The sequence below is a fragment of the Diadema setosum genome, chromosome 13, assembly GCF_964275005.1.
Source record: "Diadema setosum chromosome 13, eeDiaSeto1, whole genome shotgun sequence".
NCBI classification, from domain to species: domain Eukaryota; kingdom Metazoa; phylum Echinodermata; class Echinoidea; order Diadematoida; family Diadematidae; genus Diadema; species Diadema setosum.
In genome coordinates, this window is record NC_092697.1 from 32,066,902 (window position 1) to 32,089,634 (window position 22,733).

General features: G+C 37.5%; 1 protein-coding gene across 1 annotated transcript in view; it reads left to right on the forward strand.

Moving 5' to 3' along the window:
- The first annotated feature begins 370 nt into the window (after window positions 1-370).
- The window catches only part of LOC140236591 (uncharacterized), a 98,452-nt gene continuing 76,089 nt past the window's right edge, over window positions 371-22,733 (forward strand). The window contains exons 1-10 of the mRNA XM_072316517.1: window positions 371-462; window positions 1,384-1,492; window positions 2,049-2,058; window positions 2,924-2,950; window positions 13,953-14,081; window positions 15,763-15,876; window positions 17,621-17,746; window positions 18,732-19,025; window positions 19,646-19,834; window positions 21,638-21,694. Coding sequence (XP_072172618.1) covers window positions 371-462; window positions 1,384-1,492; window positions 2,049-2,058; window positions 2,924-2,950; window positions 13,953-14,081; window positions 15,763-15,876; window positions 17,621-17,746; window positions 18,732-19,025; window positions 19,646-19,834; window positions 21,638-21,694 — 1,147 coding nt within the window. The remainder of the gene's footprint in view (window positions 463-1,383; window positions 1,493-2,048; window positions 2,059-2,923; window positions 2,951-13,952; window positions 14,082-15,762; window positions 15,877-17,620; window positions 17,747-18,731; window positions 19,026-19,645; window positions 19,835-21,637; window positions 21,695-22,733) is intronic.

The following is a 22,733-nucleotide window of genomic DNA, read 5'->3' on the forward strand; positions in this document are numbered from 1 at the left end:
CTCGGTGCGCAAATGTGTGCGCGAGCGAGGGTGTGGGATGGATTTTTTTCCCCCTCCCAGGGTAGGGAGCTTTTCAATTTTTAGCTTTTAATGGTGCAATCAGGTGCATACTTACAAGTAAGCGTCTATTTTTGACTTATTTTGAAAGACAAAAGGGAAATCCTTTGAGCTATGCTCATTATAGGCCCAAGTTGCAGACTTCACCCGATGCGTGAGAAAAATGGGTGTCGTGCGTGAGATCGTGAGACGGCCCCTAAATGCTTGAGTCTCACGCAGAATGCGTTAGACTTGGTAGCTCTGCGTCTTATGTCGATGTTGGATAACAAGGTGATATCCGAATGCGATGCAGGCTCTACAACCAAGGTGCAACATGAGTGCTAACACTCTACATACATCAGACATCAGTGCCATGCCAGCGTCAGGGTTTGACGGAGCACTCGGCACGGGACCCCGCACCCCACGGTAAAAACCCGGCTAGTGTTCCCATAGATAGGGGCGAGTAAGTCTCATTGTATTAGTTAGGCCTAGGGACCCTATATGAAAGGTACTTTAACTTTAACTCGCTGAGACATGGTTTTCAGGTGGTAGAAATGTTTCTATAGGATTTTACAGTATTCATATGTAACACTACTAAGTGCTATCCAAGCAGGGTATCCATGGAAGGTTGTCTTTCAGCTAGCTGTTTCATTGAGCAAATACATAGTGGTGCAATGAAAGTTTATTGCACAGTCAACCTCAAGACATGGTGATGGTCATGTTCTAGCTGTTTTATCTGTAAGGGCGTAATAGTATTTATGTTGCTGTTTACCAGGGGTGATAGTGGATGGTGAGTCTCCTGTAGTCCTAAATATCACATTGCTTATAAATACACAGTCTTCAAGGCATGTGAGTACGGTATCATCGTATAAGCAGGGCTGCTTGATCACTACCCAGTAACCCATATTTTCTACTGGTCCAACCTTTCTGTCAGACCAGTAGGCATGGCCGGCACCACGTTCAAAAGTATGTATGTGGGGGGCACTTTAGACTTCTGGCGCCACTTCCTGTTCCGGCTTTCATCAGCTAGCTAACAAGCAAAAAAAAAAAGTCTTCATCGCAACAGAGGGTGCCACAGTGTACTTCTGGGTTTCTTCAGATGCCAGGAAAAAGAAAGAAAGAAAGAAAAAAAAAAAAAAACCGTCTTCAGCGCAAAAACAAAGCCTGACCGCGCTCATACTTCCAGCTTCTATCTATACTTTCTAGTACCATTTCCGCACTTCCGGGGTAAAAAAAGTTTTTTGGGGGGGGCCAAAGTTGTGACACCTTGCGTATTGCTTTGTATGCCGCCGGCCCTGTGTAGGTACCCAGTTTTTTCCATTTTTTACTGTCCCATTCCTCAAAAAGTTACTGGTCCAATACTGGTACTGCATGGTCAGGGACCGTCGGACCAGTACCAGTGTGCAGCATTGTCCTAGGAGTGTTTGAGGGAGAGGGCTGCCGCCAGAGGGGAAGGGTAATTTCATTTAGCAACCCCTACGACAAATTCTCCATGGCATCTGTAGATGCGCATAAAATGTATTCATGTATTTGTCATGACTGATCGAGCTGTTCGGTCTTCTTGCAGTAGGTTGAGATGACCAGTGGTTCTCTTGTCCATTAAAGTTATTTTATGTCATGTCTGTTATGCCTGCAATGAACAAACAAGAAATCTATAAGATAGACCTACCCTTGCAGCATCATGATTGTTTTTCATTTTTCCTATTGAGCTTGATCAAGCTATAACCCTCACACTTCTCTTTCATGACTGGTATTCAATTTCTGCTGTTTGGTGTCATTTTCTGTCTCTTTGCTGAGTAGGAACGAGCAATCTTGGACACAGTGATGTATCTACAGGTAAGACAAAGAGCTCTTAGGAATTCCCATGATATTTCTTGAATTGTGAGTCGATAAATGAACCCTGTGTACGAGATGAGTACTGTCAGTGTTAGCTGTGTAATGGTAGTGATGATACCAAACCTTTTCATAACTGAAATGCTTTAGTTATTCAACCTTTTTGTCTCTCAAAGCAGGTTGACAGAGGTATCCATCTTTTACATCATATGCGCTCTAATAGCGCGTGCTCTGCTCCACGGAAATGTAAACTGATGGCAAATAGCTTCTAAACTGGGAGATCTGGCAATTTTCACCATTATGGGTGGAAATGAGTTGCTTGTCAGAGGTCTGTGCTCTGCAAGTAGACCCCTGTACTATTCTAGTTGAAATGATGTACCGGTAATGGTCTTACTTTCATCACTTTGATCTATATTCTAATAAAAGAGTGACCTTTTTCTACAGCATGACAGTGGATGTGGAAAGTTTTTTTTGTTTTTTATTTTTATTTTTTTTTGGGGGGGGGGGCAGTAGGTCAATGTAATCCTCCCCTGGTTTCACAGCCTGTGCATGAACTAGGTCATTGTTTTTGGTTTGTTTGTTTGTTTGTTTTTCTCTCTTTTTATGATAAAAATCCAGCACATGAATATGAGAATAGTTGCAAGCTTTTGGGGGGCTTTCTTTCAAAGAAAGAATTGTGTTTTAAGTAAAATCAATAACACGATATCTCAGGTAAATGTGCACCTCCACTGTGTGTGTGTGTGTGTGTGTGTGTGTGTGTGCCATCACAATTGTGCTAGAAAGAAGCTTAATCTGACACTGCAGTGTGTGTGACTGGGTTCTGGAGGGGTTTGGGGTTTGCGTAGTTCCTTCACATTTGTTTGAATGTATTTTGGAGTGGTGGATTGTAATCGAACCTGGTCCCCTCCCTGGTCCCACGGCACCCCACCACCCACCCCAACCCTCTCAAAGAAAGGAAAGTATTCTGTGACCCCTGTAAACTGCTTGTTGAGTGTAATACTAAATTCGCTATTGACCATTAGTAGTGTAATTCTTCATTTTTTTCCCCCAATAGGTGTGAGGACGAAAGTCAGAACTCAAGGTGAGATTTCTTTTTATATCAATTTTAAAGTACAGTCAAACCTGTCAATAGCGGCCACCCAAGGGAGAAAGTGGCCATTATAGACAGGTGGCCATTATAGACAGGTTATCCGACTTTGTTTGCATTATGAACATGTATCATCGTTGTATAATCTGTAAGTACACATGTAGGCCCTACATATTATAATGTGTATGTACACACATGGCTTTCATGCATTGAACAATGCCGCAACGATGCTTACCGTCTTCGGTAACCGAGGAGCGGTTGAATCTTGTTATCATGGTATCCGTAGAATTCAGAGAAAAAAAAGAAATATAGCCGATCTTCGAGGAATTTTGTCATTTTATGTGAGCAAAGAGGTTGAGATCTTCGCGTGCGTAGGTGAGGGGTTGTAATCAAATACCGGAGTGTGCGCATGGAGCTCTTGGGTTGTAATTATAGGGGGCGTGCAGGAGCGCGCATTGAGGACATATTTGCGCGTGTAAGATCATTTTGGCTTCTAACAACGCGTCTGATTGGATGGAATAACAATTAGATGGGAGGGACCTAAGATAATTACAGGGGACTTAATCATACCTTAATTACGTCCTCAGAATACCGATTTTGCCCATGATTAAGGGCCTATTAACTTCACTACTTAATCACGAAGTTAATGACAGACTTAATTACGACCTCAGAATACCACCCCAAGTTGTTGCACATTAAGTAGCATGTGTACAGTCATGAAGAAAGCTTTACACTAGTGCATTATTATGACTGTATGAGTGATGAATGCAGCGGCGGCGATCACTGAACGTTACCCATGAATGACTGGCATGGCAACAGAGTAGAAAAACACGTTGAATTACCGCCTTGGCTACGGCTCTGTGTGGGTCTGTGGCCACTATAGACAGGTTAAAATCTACCACGGGAAACAAAATTTGTGGCCACTGGCCACTTTAGACAGGTGGCTGCTATACACAGGCCCTTTTACAGGGCTTTTCTCTCGGGGGGGGGGGGGGATTTTTCAGTGGCTGCTATCGACAGGTGGCCGCTTACTGTGGCGCTAAGGCAGGTTTGACTGTACATACAAAATTTATATCATTTATATTATTTCTATTATTTATATTATTTATATTACACAGTTATTGTAAGGATGATTAAGAAAAAAAAAAACCTTGGTGCCTTCATAAAACTGGAAATTGAGCAAAAGTAAAATGTGGCCTTTAAAAAAAAAAAAAAAAGCAGCTTTCTATGAATCCAACTGTCTACTTGCTCAGTATAACTGAAGTTCACTGTTTGACAAATTATATAAATGGACACTTCTCTGTCCAACATATGAGGCTGTTGCCCTAGTGTCCATCTGGGCAAGTGGGTGAAATGTCTTTTGTTATGCCCTGCAAAAAAAGGGGGGCGGGGGAGGTTACATCCATAGTAGGAGTAGTGCAATAAAGACAATCCTCTAGAAATATACATAGTACACTCTCTTCTCCATATGTGTGGTATATGTGACCGTGCATCTCAAAACCAACAAAAAGTCACACGCTGATTTTGTGTGAGAACTCTTTTTTTTTTTTTTTGGTCCCATTCATTGCACGGAGCGCAGCTCTGTAGAAGATTGAACGCTTTGTTATGGAGGAGAGGAAAAGATGGTGAGAACTCAACAACACATCACACATATCCTCAGTGACACCAAACAGATCACCACCAAACTTTCTTGGAGTAACAGCAACTGAACTTTATTCCTCTCCTCGAGCGCCATAGTCAGTCCAAAAGGTCTCCAAACTTTTTGCCCCACTTGGGCTGAATATGTAACACTAATTTACATAAATACATACTCATCACAACAGCTTGAATAGACTCTATATGTCAGAGCCTCTCTTGTAAGCACACACGTATCCAGAATGTATCCTTTCTTTCTAATATTTAGATTAGGAGAGTCCATTTAATTGAGTTGCATTTTAAAGCTTAAAGTCTGCTCTTTCAGAATCTGCTCTTAACTAAAAAATCCCCGACAGGCGACTTTTTGTTGGTTTTGTGATGCAAGATCACATGTGTCATTGTCTGTCCCTGTTGCAGAATTTCTTCAAAGTTCTCAAAATTGCTTGATTTTCTACTGATTCTCAAATTGGCAAAACATTTACTAAAGCAGATAAAAAAAAATTGATTTACTTCAAAATTGTCAAAATTGTTTCTTGATAATTTTGGAAATCATCTAGTTCCATGTAATCTTTCTCCAGTTATAGGTACATACAGTAGTTGCATAAAGATTTGCCAGTTAATGAAAACGAGACAACACATTCTGCATCAAAATTATCCCAGGGTTGGATGGGATAAGGTTTTGTTGCTCTGTTAAAGGGATGTATTACAAATTTTAGTGGGTCTTTTTCTTTTATCCAGTATGAAGATGTAACAGTTTTGATTAATGTACATTCTGTAGCAATAAGAGAAACTAGAGAAGCAGTTGTTGGGTAACTTGAATAAATGATTCAGATATATCTGTTTTGTCTTTGCTTTTCTTCTTTACTTGAGCAGGTCAATCCAGCCAAATTGGCCAAAGTGGTACAATAAGGACAATTAATTTGAGACGAGGTGAGATTTTGAGGTTCAAGTAGAATACAATGTACCTTAAGTATTACGTTTTTGTTGGAAACTGGTTGAAAAAAAAATGGATCCTGACGCTATGAGCAATCAAACTGTTAATCGGCGTGTAATGGAGCAAGTTAGATTTGGTAATCTCTTTGACTTAATTCACCCATTTATTAAATCTGTCTTTCAATCTATTTTGTTTTGCATACTTGTATAATACTGGTATGTGTGTCTTGATGTAATTTGTGCGTACAGTGCACTCCCGCAATAATGAACACTTTCATAACGAAACTCAGTAGAATATGGTAAACGTTTAGGCCCCAAAATTATTGTCTTTATATTTTTTACATACTTTATTATTCAGCTACGACAAAATTTTGATATGACAATAGAAAATTGCTTTTCTTGAAGAATTTGTTATAATGAGAGTCACCTGTATTGGTTTCTGCATGGTAAAGTAGTACAGAAGAAATCTGTATATAAATGGTACAATTTTAAATGCCTTACTTGAATCAAAAGAGCTTACATCACAAATTTGAGGGGAAAAAGAATTTTGTATGTCGGCCAGCATATACGGGTATGTGTATGTAATAGATTTATGTGTCAGAAGGATTTTGCCGTTTGTTATTAAATTCTGGTTATGTTTAATGACTTTGATTGGTGTTTGAAGATTTTTATGTATGATTGGGAATGCACATTCAATGACAATCAGCAATGTGCTGTAATGAGTATGCTGTAGTGAGAATGAAACCATGCGAAACACAAACTCATGCTTAATTATATTAATCAAGAATTATCATAAAATCATTGCATGTCCATGTCATAATAGCGATTTCTCATAAAATCACTGCATGTCCATGTCACATAATATTCTTTGTGTTTGCCCTTATCATGCCGAGACAATGAATTTCTTTGCAGCCTCTCGTTACTTCCCTTATCGTATAATCTCAAATTATTCATATTTTGGAAAAGTCACGTCATCTGTTTCTTATTTCAGGACAATCCACAATACACCATGCAGCGAAGGCTTCCTTAATAAGTAAGTAGCACAATTATTCCTCCCTGCCCCCTTTCCAGTGGGAAGAGCAGGGATTTCAGTGCAGTTCAATCCTATACCTACATTCCATTGTCAATACGCCATACCAAACTTTGATAGTGTGATCAGCATCGTGATATCTTGTGAATTATGTGTATCAATATTCTTTATGGTATGATATGATATTGTGGTATGTTATATTGTATTATATCAAATTATGTTTTATGATAATAGGCCTATATTGTAATGTGGTGTACTACATTAATATAATATGGACTGGCCTTGAGGGGGATATGACGTCTATTGTCTGAACCTGAATTGTAGTAAATGAAACTGTGTTATATATCATTGTTGTAAGCTGATGATGAGAGGGTTACGCTATACACATATTACACACGCACGTGCGGTTTCTATGATGGATGCAGTCGTTTAATTGCAGCTAAATCCAGATATATATCAGACAGGGTATAATCCCTGCGATTTCAACTGGAGACTGGCAGCATAAGCATTATCAATTAACCACCCAAGTCCAGCTTACAACACTTTTGTAATGAGGGCAGTTTATGTTGTATCCCCCAAAAGTGGCCATTCCATATCATTATTATTAGCTAATTATTACAATGTGAATTTCACCACTTCCCAATGACAAATTTCCACTTGGCACCAGCTTGAGCTCTACACCTCTGCATTACAATAAACCTACATGATACTTGCCATGCATGCATGCATGCACAGCTCACGCAAGTAGCGCGCGTTATACAGCCAGAGTCATAATATGGCTCTGTACAGTGTGCAGAGTCACCTACACGTGTACACACTGAAGGCGGCTGCACCAATTGTCGTCTATTTTTAAATTCACATGTAAATGTATGGGAATTTGCCCATTGCCACAAAACTCTCATCCACAGTAAACTTTTTTCACGGGGTGCTCAAGTGCCAGATGCTATATACCGGTACCCCTCTTTCGTAACATTCAAACCCCAAGTGTTTATAAAAGAGGGGAATATGAGAAATTTACCCATCTTTTCCCTGCTGGCACTTAGAATGAGGGGAATACAATTTCATAGAACACATGTTTGTATTTGAGATGTCTGATGGGTAATGATATTGTACATTGTACTACATATCATGTACAATTGCAGGAAAAGATATGAATTAAAGGTATAAAGCATTGTCATGTGAAGTGCTCACCAGCATAGCAAGCCTGGCCTGCAACCATTGAAACATAAAGATGAAAGATTTGCTTTTCTATTAAATCTTCAATATTAAAGGTTTGAAGCAGTATCTTAGATGCACTGTAGTTGTATGATAAATTCTAATCATGAACACAAGAATTGCCCCAACCCTTTTGGGTTGGGATGTATTCATCCAGTTTTAAGCTGCTGCAGTGTGTGCATGAATTAATTAATGACCATGAAACAGAAATTTGCCTGTATAGTTTTTTTTTTTTTTATACTATTTATCATATGACAATGTGTATATCAGACAAACAGTTTAACATCTAAAGAAGATGAATGAAGTTGGCATGAATTACATACCATGGTATGTATCAGTATACAAAGTATTACAATTGTAGGAAAAATTTATAAATCAAAGAAATATAGCAATGGCATGTTAAAAGTTCACTAGCATAGGAGGTACTTCCAACCACTGGAACATAAGGAATCAATTATAAGACTCTTTGTTTCGTTTTGTTTTCATCAAAAAGAAAATGAAGTTTAAAGGCTAGTATACATGTATTCAAGATGCACTGTAGTTGTGTGATGAATTTTAGTAAGCCAGCAAAGTTACTATATCCTGAAAAATGTTGAAATCCTTTTGGATTTATTGTTCCAAATTCTGCTGTGAATTCTTTGATGACCATGACATAGAAATGTGTGTGTAATGCTCTTTACTATTAACTATTATGACAACGTATCAAGCGAATATCTTAAAACTAGGCTTGGATATATACAAACTAGGTAGATGATAGAGGCGCTCAACCCCCACCCCTGCGGATCTGGGCCGTCGACAATGCAAAATCGACACACTCACTACCTGTGACATAATCTTTTAAAAAAAAAATGTAAAGGTGATTTTTCAAAAAAAAAAAATGCTAAATTATACTAATTTATGCTTAACGTGTGAGTGAAATAAGACTATTTGCAATATCATTAAATGAAGCTCCAGACAGGCACATTTGTTATGTAGATATTCTTTCTACACCTGTAGTGTCCTTAACAGATGTGAGTATTTTATTGTTTTTCAGAATTTCTTATGTATTTCTTTGCTCTTGCCTTTGACTGTTGGTTTTCCATTGTTTTTTCCAATGAAATTTGTCCACGGTATTGTTGCAAGCATGAAAATATGTTATTAATTGATTTTGATCTATAAAACCCACAAATAATTATGCTTTTATGAAATTTTACTATAAGCAATATTTGTATTGAATTTGTACAAGAATTCATGTTTTTGAGCATTTTTTTGTCTGACATGTGTTATACATATTTATGCGTAACTTCGAAACTGCGTACCCGGGGAGCGCAAATTTGGTGTCAAAAGATGTGGGAGACTCAAAAGAAAAGGTCGTGAAACATCATGACGTTTTTGTTACGACACACCAAGCAGAATGTGGGGGGGGGGGGGGGGAGTCCGAGGCCTTCTCCCTCCCGCCCCCAGCCTAGTTAGGGTGAATATCTAAACAATATGAAGGAAATGATTGTATGCTGAGCTGATGTTTAATTAGGATGTACAAAGTCTTTCCATTAGATTTAAGTAACTACATGTGTACTTTCAGTCAGACATGAGGCAGGAGTCTATATTTGAGCATACATTATTCATCAAGCATTTACAATGTATGTCTTGTGTGATTTATTTGTTTAAGTCAATATTACACAGTGTATCCATGTAATTCTCATGTGCTTTTCTATGTGTAATGTAATCTGTAGTTTTGATCCCAGAAATTGCGCTGTACCACGTGTCATGTCTGCGAAACGTACTGTAAATTTGTTTGCCTCCATTGCCCCTACGTGTAAAGATGCTGATACTTTTATCTGTACGAACCTCATTGGGTATTTCAGGCGGAGGAAGTTTTCTTCGACTAAAGGGTAATTTCAGAACACAACATCATAATCCAGGATCTGGTCTACTGAGAAGTAAGTTCTGAGTAGAATAAAACTTTGAATTTTTTTTTTTGTTCTTTGTTGTTGTTTTTTGTTGTGACATTTAGTCAGCCCAGCTGACAAGAAAAGTGTGCAGTCAGCTGTAAAGGTTACTTTTCAGCAAGGGCATAGCATGAAGCAGGACACAATACAAGAAATATTATGCAGGTATATAAATCAAGAACAATTAAAAAGACTGAAACAATATGTATGTCAGAACACATTGGAGAAATATATTGAAAATTAAAATAGAAACAAAACATCAGATAGTTTGCAAATGTATGATTTTGCCTAATAAATCACGAATAGCCATCACACAGTAATCGAAATCCAAAATATGTTGCTGGATGTGAGTAGAATTTAAACAGGAAAAATCAAATTTAATAGTGTTTGGTGTTTGTTTTTTAGAGCCCTAGTATTATTATGGTTGAGGACATGAGAAAGATTGTCTTTCCAAATCTTAGGGGAGAAAATCCCGTAGAAGAAAGATGTAGCAACAGAGATAAAGCATATTGGCAGTAAATAGGAAAATGATAACTTTTTTTCTTTTGGTTTGTTTGTTTGGTGGCCTGTTTAGGCCACTAAAATCTTTGAACATGAAATTTTGTGGGCCTGAAAATGAAATGTAGCTGGCCAAAAGAAAAAGAATTATGAAAATTCCTTTTTTCAGTTATAGATGCCCGATTGGGCCATGTAGAAGGAAATTTGGGTGCACGTCACGAGACCAACACCCACCAGTCATGCAGCCCACAAGTTAAACAGCTCAGGAGTTATACAGCCCATGAGTAATACAGCCCATGATTTTGACACTAAGCAAGCAAGGCCCACGAGACTGACACATTAAGCCCTGTGTTGTATCTGTCAATCTCATGGGCTGCTTCTACCTGGTGTCAATCTCATGGGCTTTATTTGCCTGGTGTGAAACTCATAGGCATGAGCTGTATGACTCATGATCCTGTTTTCAATGTTGAACTCGTGGGCTGTATGACTCATGGCTGTTGGTCTCGTGAGATGACCCCTGAAATTTGGTGGCCCAACGTCAACTTTTAATTGACCCTCAGCCACTGGGCCACTGCTACTGTCAAGCCCAGCTTGGAACCAAATGTCCCTAAATCATCTAATTTGTTTTCCAGATAGTACATGGACAATGTTATGATCTTGTGACGTGTAGGCATACATGTATTACATTTGCTTTGTTTGCACAATTCATGAAAAAGCAAAACTGTGATTTATCTGGATCATTTCTCACTAAGGAAAATCTTGTCTGTCATTTAGATGTGAAAGGATGTGCTGATGATATCTGTGTGACCCAGATCAGTCATGGCAAATCATCGGTAGAGCTTTGTAACAAACTACAGAATGTTGGCATTTTGTGTAATCAGTGAAATCAGGGCTTCAGCTCAACATGTGATTTGAGGGAAGGTTGACCTTTCACAAGATTTCTCTGTTCAGAGACCTTTTGTCATCATAGTCCATGACAAGTATAACAATGAAATGGTGTTTAATACTCAGTAGTATTACCAATTTTTTTTTTTTTCATTCCTGTCTGCGCTAACCGATGAAGTGCTTTCATAAACATTGAAAACATACTTCTAGAAGATTTTCCTTGGAACCTTGAAAATGAATGATAGAACAGCCAATTTCCGATAATGCCAGTTCAGTTGTCAAGCTGCCTGAATGAAAGACTAACAATGCAAGTCAAACATAAAGGATGAATTCTTACTTTGCACTGTCGAAGAAATGGATTGTTTAAACTCAAAGATTGATTGTCTATGGTTACTATTATTCCATCTCATTTTCTTTGTTTCAGTGGGTGACTTTGTTTATGCCGATCTTGGCATCATGAATAGAGAGAGTAAGTATGGTTTATCCACATTCACTTTTTTTTACATTGATTGTTTGTGTAGATGGTTTTCATTTTTGAGGCACATTTTGACAAGATAAAGCACTTTCAGCTAGCTTTTTTAAATTGTACATCACACATAGTTATTGCATGAACTTTTTTTTACAATACCCAAGTTTCCTGACCTTAAATACGATATACGCATGATTATGCATAGGTGAGTCCACAAACGAAGTATCTGCATAATATGTTTAGAATTTTGTTTATCTCATATCAGTTGCTTAATGCTTTTTCATCTTTTTTTTTTCAATTCTGAATACCACAGGGACATTTAGCTAGCAGAAATGACTTAAAGGTTTTGTTAATCTGTCTCTCGAGACCCACTGTGCAGTGATGCAGGTTTCACTATGTTCCCCGTTTGTATGAAATGCCTGAAGTTACGGGTATTTTCTTGAAACTTAGTGTATTACCAGACAAAGCTTCTCTATTGGGACAGAGGTCAAAGGTCAAGTGAAAATCCTAAAATGTCACTCTTTTTCTCCGTATATCGGAAATGGCAAAAGATATTTTTAATGAAACTTAATATGCATATGTACTGCCTGATAGTGATTCTTGTGGGAGTTTTGGGGACATGGGGTAAAAGGTCAAGTTCAGTTCTCAAAATTTCACTATTTCCCCCATATGCAATGTGTGAAGGTACTTTCTTTAAGCTTTGTGTATACCGGTACATGTTCTACCAGATAGAGCTTATCATTTTAGAAAGTTTTGGGCTGTGGAGTCAGAGGTCAAATGCCAAAGGTCAAGTGAAAATGCTAGAATTTTACTTTTTCACCACATCTCGGAAATAGATCATGGTATCATCATGAAACTTAGTATATATGCATGCAACACCTGACAGTGATTCTCTTGGGAATTTGGGGGCTATGTGGTCAAAGGTCAAGGGTCATAGATCAATTTAAAATGCTAAAATTCTACTTATTCTAATCACATTTTTATGCCTCCGCCACGAAGTGTCGCGGGAGGCATTATGTTTTCGGGTTGTCCCGTCTTTCCGTCCGTCCTTCTGTCCTTCCGTCCCTCCGTAATGAATTTTGTGGACAGCATAACTAAAAAAACGTTTAAGGTATCCTAAAGAGACTTGGTATGTGTATGCATGAGTGGACAAAGTTGTGCCTATTAACTTTTGGTGCTCATACTCAAGGTCAAAGTTCAAGGTCAAATGCTCAAAATTTCACTATTTCCCCCATGTCTATGCAATGCCTGGAGGTTTTTTCTTGAAACTTGGTGTATACATGTAATACCAAATAAAGATTCTCCAGAGAGAGTTTTGAGTCATGAGGTCAAAGGTCAAAGGTCAGAGATTAAGTGAAAGTGTTGGAATTTCACTTTTTTTCTCCATATCTTGGAAATGGAAAAAAAAAGAACCATGCATTATGGAGGCATACCAGTCGCGGCGACATTTCTAGCTTTCTTCATACCTTGGAGATTGCTCAACGCATTAACTTAATAATTAATTCACTCAAAGGTCCTGTTTACCTTTGGGAGCAGTGATTCTAAAAATGTTCAAGATATCTTATTTGATGCATATGCGTAGGTCTGTCGTATCACAAAACCTCCTACCATATAAAACTTGTGCAATAAATCCTAAAGTATAAAGGAGATATCAGTATTTTTCTCTGTTGACAGTTTAGTCTGGAAACATTTTTGTTGTAACTATTGTTCACATTTTGCATATTAAGCAATACTTAACATTGATTATACTACACTGTAATTCAAATTTTTACAGTGGTTGTTTCTATCCCTAACTCACATTTTAGAACCATTTTAAAGCACTAATGCAGAGTTTTTGTTTCATCTGCAAATTGTAGATTATGCCTTTAATTACTGCACTATGACTCTGTAGGGAAAGGTTTTTCGCCATGGGGTCAGAGGTCAAAGGAAAATGTTCAAATGCCACAAATTTATTTCATATTTTGAAAAGAGCTCAAAGTATTGTCATGAAAATGGATGTTTGATACCAATAAGTTATTATCTGAAGAATTATTGACCATGGGGTCAAAGGGCAAGGGTCAAAGGTCAGGTGAAGATGCTATAATCCCCAATACCCGCTCACTTAAACAGTTTAGCCATCCATCCAAATGAAACTACGTAGTTCAAGGAAAGAAAACACTCAACACAGTCATTTTGATTTTATGCTAGTTGTCTGAAATTGTCATCTTACTGTTCTAACATTGTCAAGACATACTCTAGACCTATCTGGAGAACTATGCATTATGGTGGAGGAATACATGTCAATTCTACAAGTTGCCATAGCGACATTTCTACTTCTTTTTTTCAATCTGTGAATAAAAATGTTTTGTTCATGGTTGTCATTGTTACTTGTTTGCTAATAATTGAGTTTGTGTTTCACTGCAGAGACTGATTGTCAGGAATCTGTGATGGGCACCAATGTGAGCTCAACTTTCGATGTTGATTTAAATCTGGAGTCAGAGCTCTTGGCAGCCTTGTCTGATGAGGAAAACATGGAAAACATCCACAAGTTGTGTAAGCTGCCTTAAAGTGCCTCAAATATATAATGTGTATCTTGTATTTCTTTTAGAGGGGATGGGTTTGAAGGAGAAGAAGTTGAGCTCGTATGTCAATTTTTCTTTATAGTTGAAACACGAGTGTTTGTCCTATGATGTTCTTTAGGTTGTGCATGGTTTAGAGAAGTTTCCACATAGGCCTACTGGGTTTCCTATTGGGTGGTTTGCATGGGCCAATACTGCCATGGCTTAAAGATACTGTTTACCCTTGGGAACAGTGATTTAGGAAGTGTTTGAGATATTACATTTGATACATGTGGGTATAGTCACTTGTATCACAAAACATCCTACCATATAAAAATTTTGCATGAAAGCCTATAATATAAGGAGATATCACAATTTTTTTCAATAAACCATAACTGTAGACAGTTTAGTCTACAAGTAGTTTTATTATAACTATTGTTCACATTTTTTATATCCAACAATACAATGTACTTAACATTATGCTGATTCAGATTTTTACACTGGTCGTTTCTATCCTTCGAACTCGCATTTTAGAACTATTTTGAAGCACTAAAGCTGGGTTTTTCTTTCATCTGCGAATGGTAAATACTGCCTCTAAGTGGGAGTACCGCTGAAATAGATTCTAAGAAACACTTGTCTCCCAGACCCCTCCAGATTAAGCAGCAACTGCTTCATTACAATATTATTTCTGTCGTTATAAATTGATTATGCCAAATATGTTTTTGATAGGCTGATGCTGTTTTCCAATAATTAGGTATGATCAGTTTCAATTTTCTATCATCAATATCATCATCATCACCATCATCACCATCATCAAATTCATCATCATCATTCAAGGTATGGTATAAGTTTGGTTGGGATTCATGAGGATTCAGGTTCTAACTTTTGTGAGATACTTACAAACCTCTATATGAAATGCTGAAGAGTATACAATTCTAAGAATAATTAAAAGTTTATGAAATGAAACTCGGTTTTGAAATGGCTGACATATCCAAAAACATAGTGGTCCTAACAGAAGGTGGGACCCATCTTTTATTGGGACCACTTGGTTTTACTTTTTATACATATATATCTCAGGCATTCTAAGACCGATTTTCATAAAATAAGTTTTAATACCTTTTCGAATTGCTCTTAAAGGGATGGTACAGTATTGGTAGAGATGAGAATTGAGCTTCTAACTTTTTGTGAGATATCAAGAAAACACCTGTGAAATAGTACAGAGCATACCATTTTAAGAGGAATTCAAAGTTTATTGGATGAAAATCAGGTTTGAAATGACTGAAACATCCAAAAACAAAGTAAAACAAAGTGATCAAAATATTAACGGCGGGTCCCACACTTTATTAGAATCGCTCTGATTTGGATATCTCAGCCATTTCAAAACCAATTTTCATCGAATAAGTGTTGAATTCCTCATGGAATTACATGCTCTTTCATATTTCATAAAAGGCTTCTCATTATCTCACAAAAAAAATGTTAGGAACCTGAAATTAGGTCTCAACCAAAACTTTATGATTCCTTTTTAAGTATTTAATAAGTGGTATCTAATTATCTCACAAAGTTAAATCAGAATTCTCCATCTCAACCAAAACTATATCATCCCCTTAACATTGTCCTACAAGTGCTGTATGGATAGATTCACTTTCCATCAAACTTGTTTTTCCTTACTCTGCCAGTCCCACAAGACAAGAGTGAATCCAGTTACGAGTGTGTTCAGTTGGGTGGGAAGTGGACCGCGCTTCCATTTATTGCAACTAGTGAAGACGGAGCAACTCTGCGATCACTCTTAGGTGAGCTGGACTATATCTTCCCATATCTTCCGCCGTTAAATTTAGCCTGTTAAAAAAAAAGAAGAAAAAAGAATGGACGCAAGTTACCTCGCACTTGGCCAGTAAAGAATTTGCTGGTGTCCTAATTGAGGGTGATGAGTTTAAAGAGAATAGGAGTGGCACATAGGCAATGATCTGTCGCTGAAAATGTGATTGCTGCAAATCATCCCTATCAGTGTACGTGGTAGATTAATTGTCCTAGCAACATGATGGGACAACACACGCCCCCACACAAATGAGTTTAAAGACTTTAATAATAGCAGATCCTCTCATACCGTAATGAAATAGACAATAGAAAGAGGGTATGGTGGTATCAATAAACAAATTAAAGATATTCAACTGAAATGTAAGAAACAGGAACAGAAACAAGTAACTTTAATAGACTAAAAACAAAACTTCATTATATACACACATATTACATTTGTACATACATACTCATCGTGTATGTATATGTGTGTGTGTATATATATGTACATGTACATAATATATATATATATATATATATATATATATATATATATATATATATATATATATATATATGTATACATATATATTTAGATATATAGATAGATATTTAGAGAGAGAGAGAGAGAAAGGGATATGTATCTACATATGTTCATGATGTTTGTATACATGTATGTAGGGTATTTACATTTGATTTTGACACTGACCTTTAAAACCTAATTATTATCAATGCTCATTATCTATGTTTAAATCATGACTATATCTTCCTCCCACCCCCCCCCCCCCACCAAAAAAAAAAATAGCTGCAAATGAAGCGACCATACAGCAGTTCAGTGTGATTAAGTCCAACGTTACCGCATCTGGGTCACTACAGGAGCAATACAGGTTACCATATGTCCTCATCAAAATGGGGGCTAATTACTACCTCTTACTAGGTAGGTAATCTCTCTGTCGGAGCTTCTTTATTTTCTCCAAATAATCCATGATTGCCACCACCACTTAATGGTGCATATGTGTATTTGTGAACTTGTGCAAACATGTTTTTTGTGTGTTTGCTTGTTTGTATGATTTTTCTTTTTTTTTCTCTTTTGAGGACCATTTTGTTGCTTCTCATTGCAAACTACATGTATTTGCCATTTGAAGTAGAGTTAAGCACCTAACTGGTCGTTTCGAAACTAACTTTGGGTGTAGGCATCACGAATTAAATGTAGTAAGCGACTAAATTGCATTAATTTGTTTGATGTAAGTGATGTAAGGGAAGCATTATCCATTCTTTCTTTCATTCTTAAATTTTCTATTTCCCACAGAAACATATGTATAAACTCATCTGTTGAACAATGCATACTGTGTTTGAATTTTGTGTGTGAGAATAAAGTACCTGGCATAGGGGCACAACCTCGACAGCCATGGACTTGAACCAGGGACCTCATGGTTGATAGTCTGTTAGTCTATCCACTGTGCCATAACAGCTCTCCTAGGTTGATAATGCAGTGGAAGCATTGTTAATTACATGCCATTAGAAAGGGTCATTTGCGCCACACAGTGAAAGTTTAGCACCTAGGTGTCACAAATTTATCATGAATTTGGGGAGAAAGCATTAGCGAGACATACTTGAAATATTCTAGGATCAGTGCAAGGAAAAGAACAAACTTTTTGGCACCTACATAGAAAGGACGGGTGCTCATTTATGTCATTGTTTGTTTGATTGTGCGTCTGTTGTTTTGGTTGCCCTTGGTAGCTCTTAGCTCTTGCAACGCCTACTCCTATCTTGGCCTCAAGAAGTCTGGTCTGTACGTCGTAGATCCCGATGGTGCTTCTGGGGTGCTGAAACCATTCCTAGCCCAGTGTGATTTCAGTAATAACGGTAAGAACAAAGATTTCACTCATGCACAACATGAGCGAGCAAATGGTCTCCTTACCCAGGGTATACCATCTTTAGTATCAGCATATTCTCTTTTAAGAGCCTGATATTTAATTGTTAGTTGTAGGCCTACTTATAGCACAACATGCCCTTTGGTACATTTGCCGCATGAGTACTGCAGTGAGTATTAAAACCTGTCTTGTTCAAAGATGTATGCTCCCGAAAAAATTTAACCCACAACTTTGTGTTTCAAGGTCTAAATTTAAAAGCACTTGTTTAGCATTCTACAGTATATCCATGCTTTCTGTGTTTTTGTTTTGTTGTTCTGTTCTTATAGGCCTAGGCACTACTAAAGCCTTAACTCAGGGATGGAGCAGATACAGGGTTGCAAACTCTCGCGCAATTCACCAAATTTTAACTGTCTCACTCTCATGAAAGAATTCTCACGATAAACCCCAAAACAGAAGTTAAAAAAAAAAAAAAGAAATGTCCCCAAAATCCCTTACAATCCAAACATTCAATATGCCCAAGCCCAAATTTTCGAGATTTTCCCACAGGCACACTCTCTCTCTATGTATGTGTTGAAGTCTTTACTAAAGTATGCACCAGAGTGCACCATTTAAAACAAAAAATTGTCAATGGCTCCCACAAGTGGAAGGGGAGGGGATGGGGTATAGAAGACACTCCCCATCCACACCATCCCCGACCACCCCCACCCGCATTGTTGCTTATTGATTGATTGATTGATTGATCAAGTTTGATCGCTCACTCTACCCTCAGAATGTCACACTCCAAACTTTCACTCAAGGTTGGCAGCCCAGTGTGAGATAGGTACTTTGAATATGATACACCAGCAATATGGTTTAGTCCTTTTAGCCCATTCCATATGGGAACCTGGTGGCCTGCATATTAAGCCTGTCGGCATTCCAGATTTCAGTATGGAATGGGTTAATCATCACTCTTCACACTGGTTGCCTGTTATCTGTAGGTGGATATACCATCGTCCACCATAACAAAGAGGCCCGCGGTGAGGTGAAGATGATGGAGGATGCGGGCACCTTCCAGGTCTTGGTTGGCTACAATCACCTCAGCATGGACCAGATCCGGGGCATCATAGAAATGGCGGAGGGTTGCGAACAACGGTTTGAGTACCAGTGCTACAGTTCGGTGCTGAACAAGGGCGATGAGCATATTGGTTTCTGGATCTCCCACAATGACCGAGAGATGTACAACTGGGGTAGAGCCAGCGGGGCTTCTGGCTGCACATGTGCAGATACTAAAGGTAGTGAGGGGCAATTTTCTGTCTTCATTATCCTAAATGACCAGCTTTCATTCTCTGGACAACTTACAAGGATCTGAGTGGTTTATATATGCTCATCCTCCATCTGTTAATTGTCCATTTTCTGTCTTTCATCTTTTTAATATGCTACAATTCACCTGTAAGGCAGTAAGGTATTGATGTTGATGATGACATTGTTGAAAGTGGTTATGATGATGTCAGTGATGGTGGTTTTGATAGTGATGATGGCGACACTAATGTATGACAATAAAGTTTGTAATGATTAAATGATAATATTAGTGATGATAATGTTTATGATAATGATGTTGATGGTGATAATGAGGTTAATGTGATATTCTTCATTTAATAGTACACATGAATTCTGTATTGTTCTCATTAGACGACAATAGCTGCAAATTTCCCGTGTCGATCATTGAACTTGTGGTTCCATTTAAATCTTCAGCATTTTTCCTTTAATATGTGAGTGGGATTTCATACAATTTCAGTCACGTAGTGTGATTGCAACATACATGTACATAAACATTTAATTACTATGACGAGGTACGGGTCACTCAAGCATACTACCACTGTCATTATTGTTGGTCTTCATTCTGCCTTCATAGAATGTGGCAGTCCCGATTTGCTGTGCAAGTGTGACTCCAACAAACCAATGTGGCAGAGTGATGAGGGTGTGCTGACGGACAAGAACGCGCTGCCAGTGAAGGAACTCCGCTTCGGCGACGCCAGCAGTGACAGCGGCAAAGAGATGGCAAATTACACACTGGGTGCACTCAAGTGCACAGGAGACACAAGTGAGATATTAACCCGTTCCATAATATGTGAACCTAGTGACATGCGTATTAGGTCTACGTGCACGGCAGAATTCAGTATGGAACAGGTTAAGATGATATTGAGTGCTTTTGAAAGGGGGGGGGGGATACTGTGATATATTGCCCCAGTTATCTGGGACCATGTGGCACTCGATCATGTTTGAAGGAAAGGAAACCCAAACCCAAAGAGAAATGTGGATTGAGTGTAAGCAGCAACGTTAGTAGAACGCATTACTAATGGTAGTGAAAGTTTAAAGGACAAGTTCACCTTCATAAACAAGGATTGAGAGAATGCAGCAATATTAGTAGAACACATCAGTGAAAGTTTGAGGAAAATTGGACAATCGATGCAAAAGTTATGAATTTTTACAATTTTGTGTTGGAACCACTGGCTGAGGAGACTACTACAGCTCGTGATGTCATATGGGTACAACAGTATAAAGAAAATGTAAAGAAAATTCAACATATTTTCACTTTTTTTGCATAATAAAAGAGCACTTGACTTGCCTCTTTCTAAAGGCAGGGGTAATAATATTACCTATAACATATGTCGGTAATGAGTCAAGGGAATGTGTACTTTTTTCAAAAGATGAAATTTTGTGAAATTCTCTTTATATTTTCCTTATATTGTTGTACACATGTGACTTCATACACTGCAGTAGTCTTCTCATCCAGCGGTTACCATACAAAAACTTCAAAAATTCATAACTTTTGAACGGATTGTCCGATTTTCCTCAAACTTTCAATGATGTGTTCTACTAATATTGTTACATTCTCTCAATCCTTATGTTTTAGAAGGTGAACTTGTCCTTTAAGGAATATTAGACAATCGATGCAAAAGTTATGAATTTTTAAAGTTTTGGTGTTGTAACTGCTGGATGAGGAGACTACTAGAGGTTATGACATATTTGTGGACAACAATATAAAGAAATATAAAGGGAACGCCACAAAAATTCATTTTCCATGAAAATTACACATTCCATCAACTTGATACTGACATATGTTAAGGGTAGCAATTATTCCTCCTGCTTTCTGAAAGCGGTTAGTCAAGTACTCTTTCATTATGCTAGAAAAGTGAATTTTTTTGGAATAATGAATTCCTTTTGTATTTTCTTTATATTGTTGTCTACACATATGTCATAATACGTAATAATACGTCAAATTTTGTCAGATGGCATTTGTATCACTAGCACAAGAACAAATATTCATACATTGCATTATTCACACACTCTTCATCCTTTTCCTAAGGCTGCGTTCACATAGAACTTGTATTCGGTATACGCTATTCGCTATTCGCTATTCGGGCCCCGAATACACCATCACCCGCACCGTCAACTCACCATCCCATGCAGTGAGGATTTCTCCCTCCTACATCCTAGCAAATCTTATTAACAATTTCTAAACTGCATCAGAATGTCAGTCTACATGCTTATTTTTGCTAAAGGGCAAATCCAGACCAAAATTGTCATTATTTCATAAACGAGAGACGGTATACGCTGCAAGAAAATCGAACAAGTTCGATTCCCACTTTGCTCTACTTTTCGCAGCTATTCGGTACTTTCGAATAGTGCCCTCCTATGTGAACCGGTGTGAGGAAATCCTATCGTTCGATTCAAGCTATTCGCGTGCCCTCGAAAAATGAGCCCGAATACCCGAATAGTATACTTCTATGTGAACGCAGCCTTAATGGCATGTTGTTTCTTCTCTTCGCAGCTTTTGAGGGGTGAATGTACACATGTATGGATGCTCTTAGCTCTTTCCAATTTCTTTAATGTTTGCTATCAGGTAGCTGGTTCAAAGATTTCATTGACCATATCAAGATACCACGGGCCATCCCAAAGGGTGAGTATCCATTACAATATTTATTTTTTATTTTTTATACTTTTATTTTCTGAATTATTTTTGATTTGGTATGTGTAGTGATTTACAGGTGTAGTTTATTAAGATACATTTTGTGTTTGTAGGTGCTTCCATGGTAATGGTTTTTTGGGGGGAGGATTTTTTTGTAGTGAATCATTTCCATAATTTTGAAATAATTGAATTTGAATTTGGTGTATATAATGATATTGAGGTGTAGATGTGTGAGATATGTTTTTTGTGTTTGTAGAGAAAGTGTTGTTATGGTAATCATAATTATTATTAAATTATATTATGATGTGGTGTTTTATTAAAAGATGTTAGATAAGTTTTGTTATTTGGTGAAAACAGATAAGGTTAAAAGTTATGAGGTTAGTGAAAATTATATATTGAAAGATAATTATGAATTGGGATGTGTAGGTGAGATATTGTTTGATGTATAGTGATGTTGCAGGAAAGGATATTAATGAATATATTTATGAGTTGGATAATTGTATAAAACTGATATATATTGATAGTTTTTGTATAGTTGTAAATGTCAAGCTAATGTATTATGTTGTTATGGTGGGTATTTAATTGTATTTTAATATAAGTTAGTTTCATTCACATTTCGTGATATGTCTGTGGTGTCCCTGTGATGTACAAGTTCTGTATATGTAATGTTTTATGGGGGTTTTTTTGTGATATCCAATGTACAAAGAATTTCCAGAGTGGACAATAAAGTAATCAGTCAATCAATCAATGACTGTTTTTATGGTATCACATCGAAAAAATACCCCCAAAAGACATAGGTATGGAATGAAGACTACATTTACCTCCGCCATCACTATTTGTTTGTTTGTCCATACGTGCAAAATAATACAAAAAGTTGTGAATAGATTTGGATGAAGAACTTGCAGGAAAGGTTGAGAGTGACTCAAGGAACAGATGATTAAATTTTGGTAGTGATCCCAAAATCTTTATGGATTTTACAAAGGATTTTCGATATTTTGGCAGGTGGGGTCAATGAACTTGGGAGTTCAAG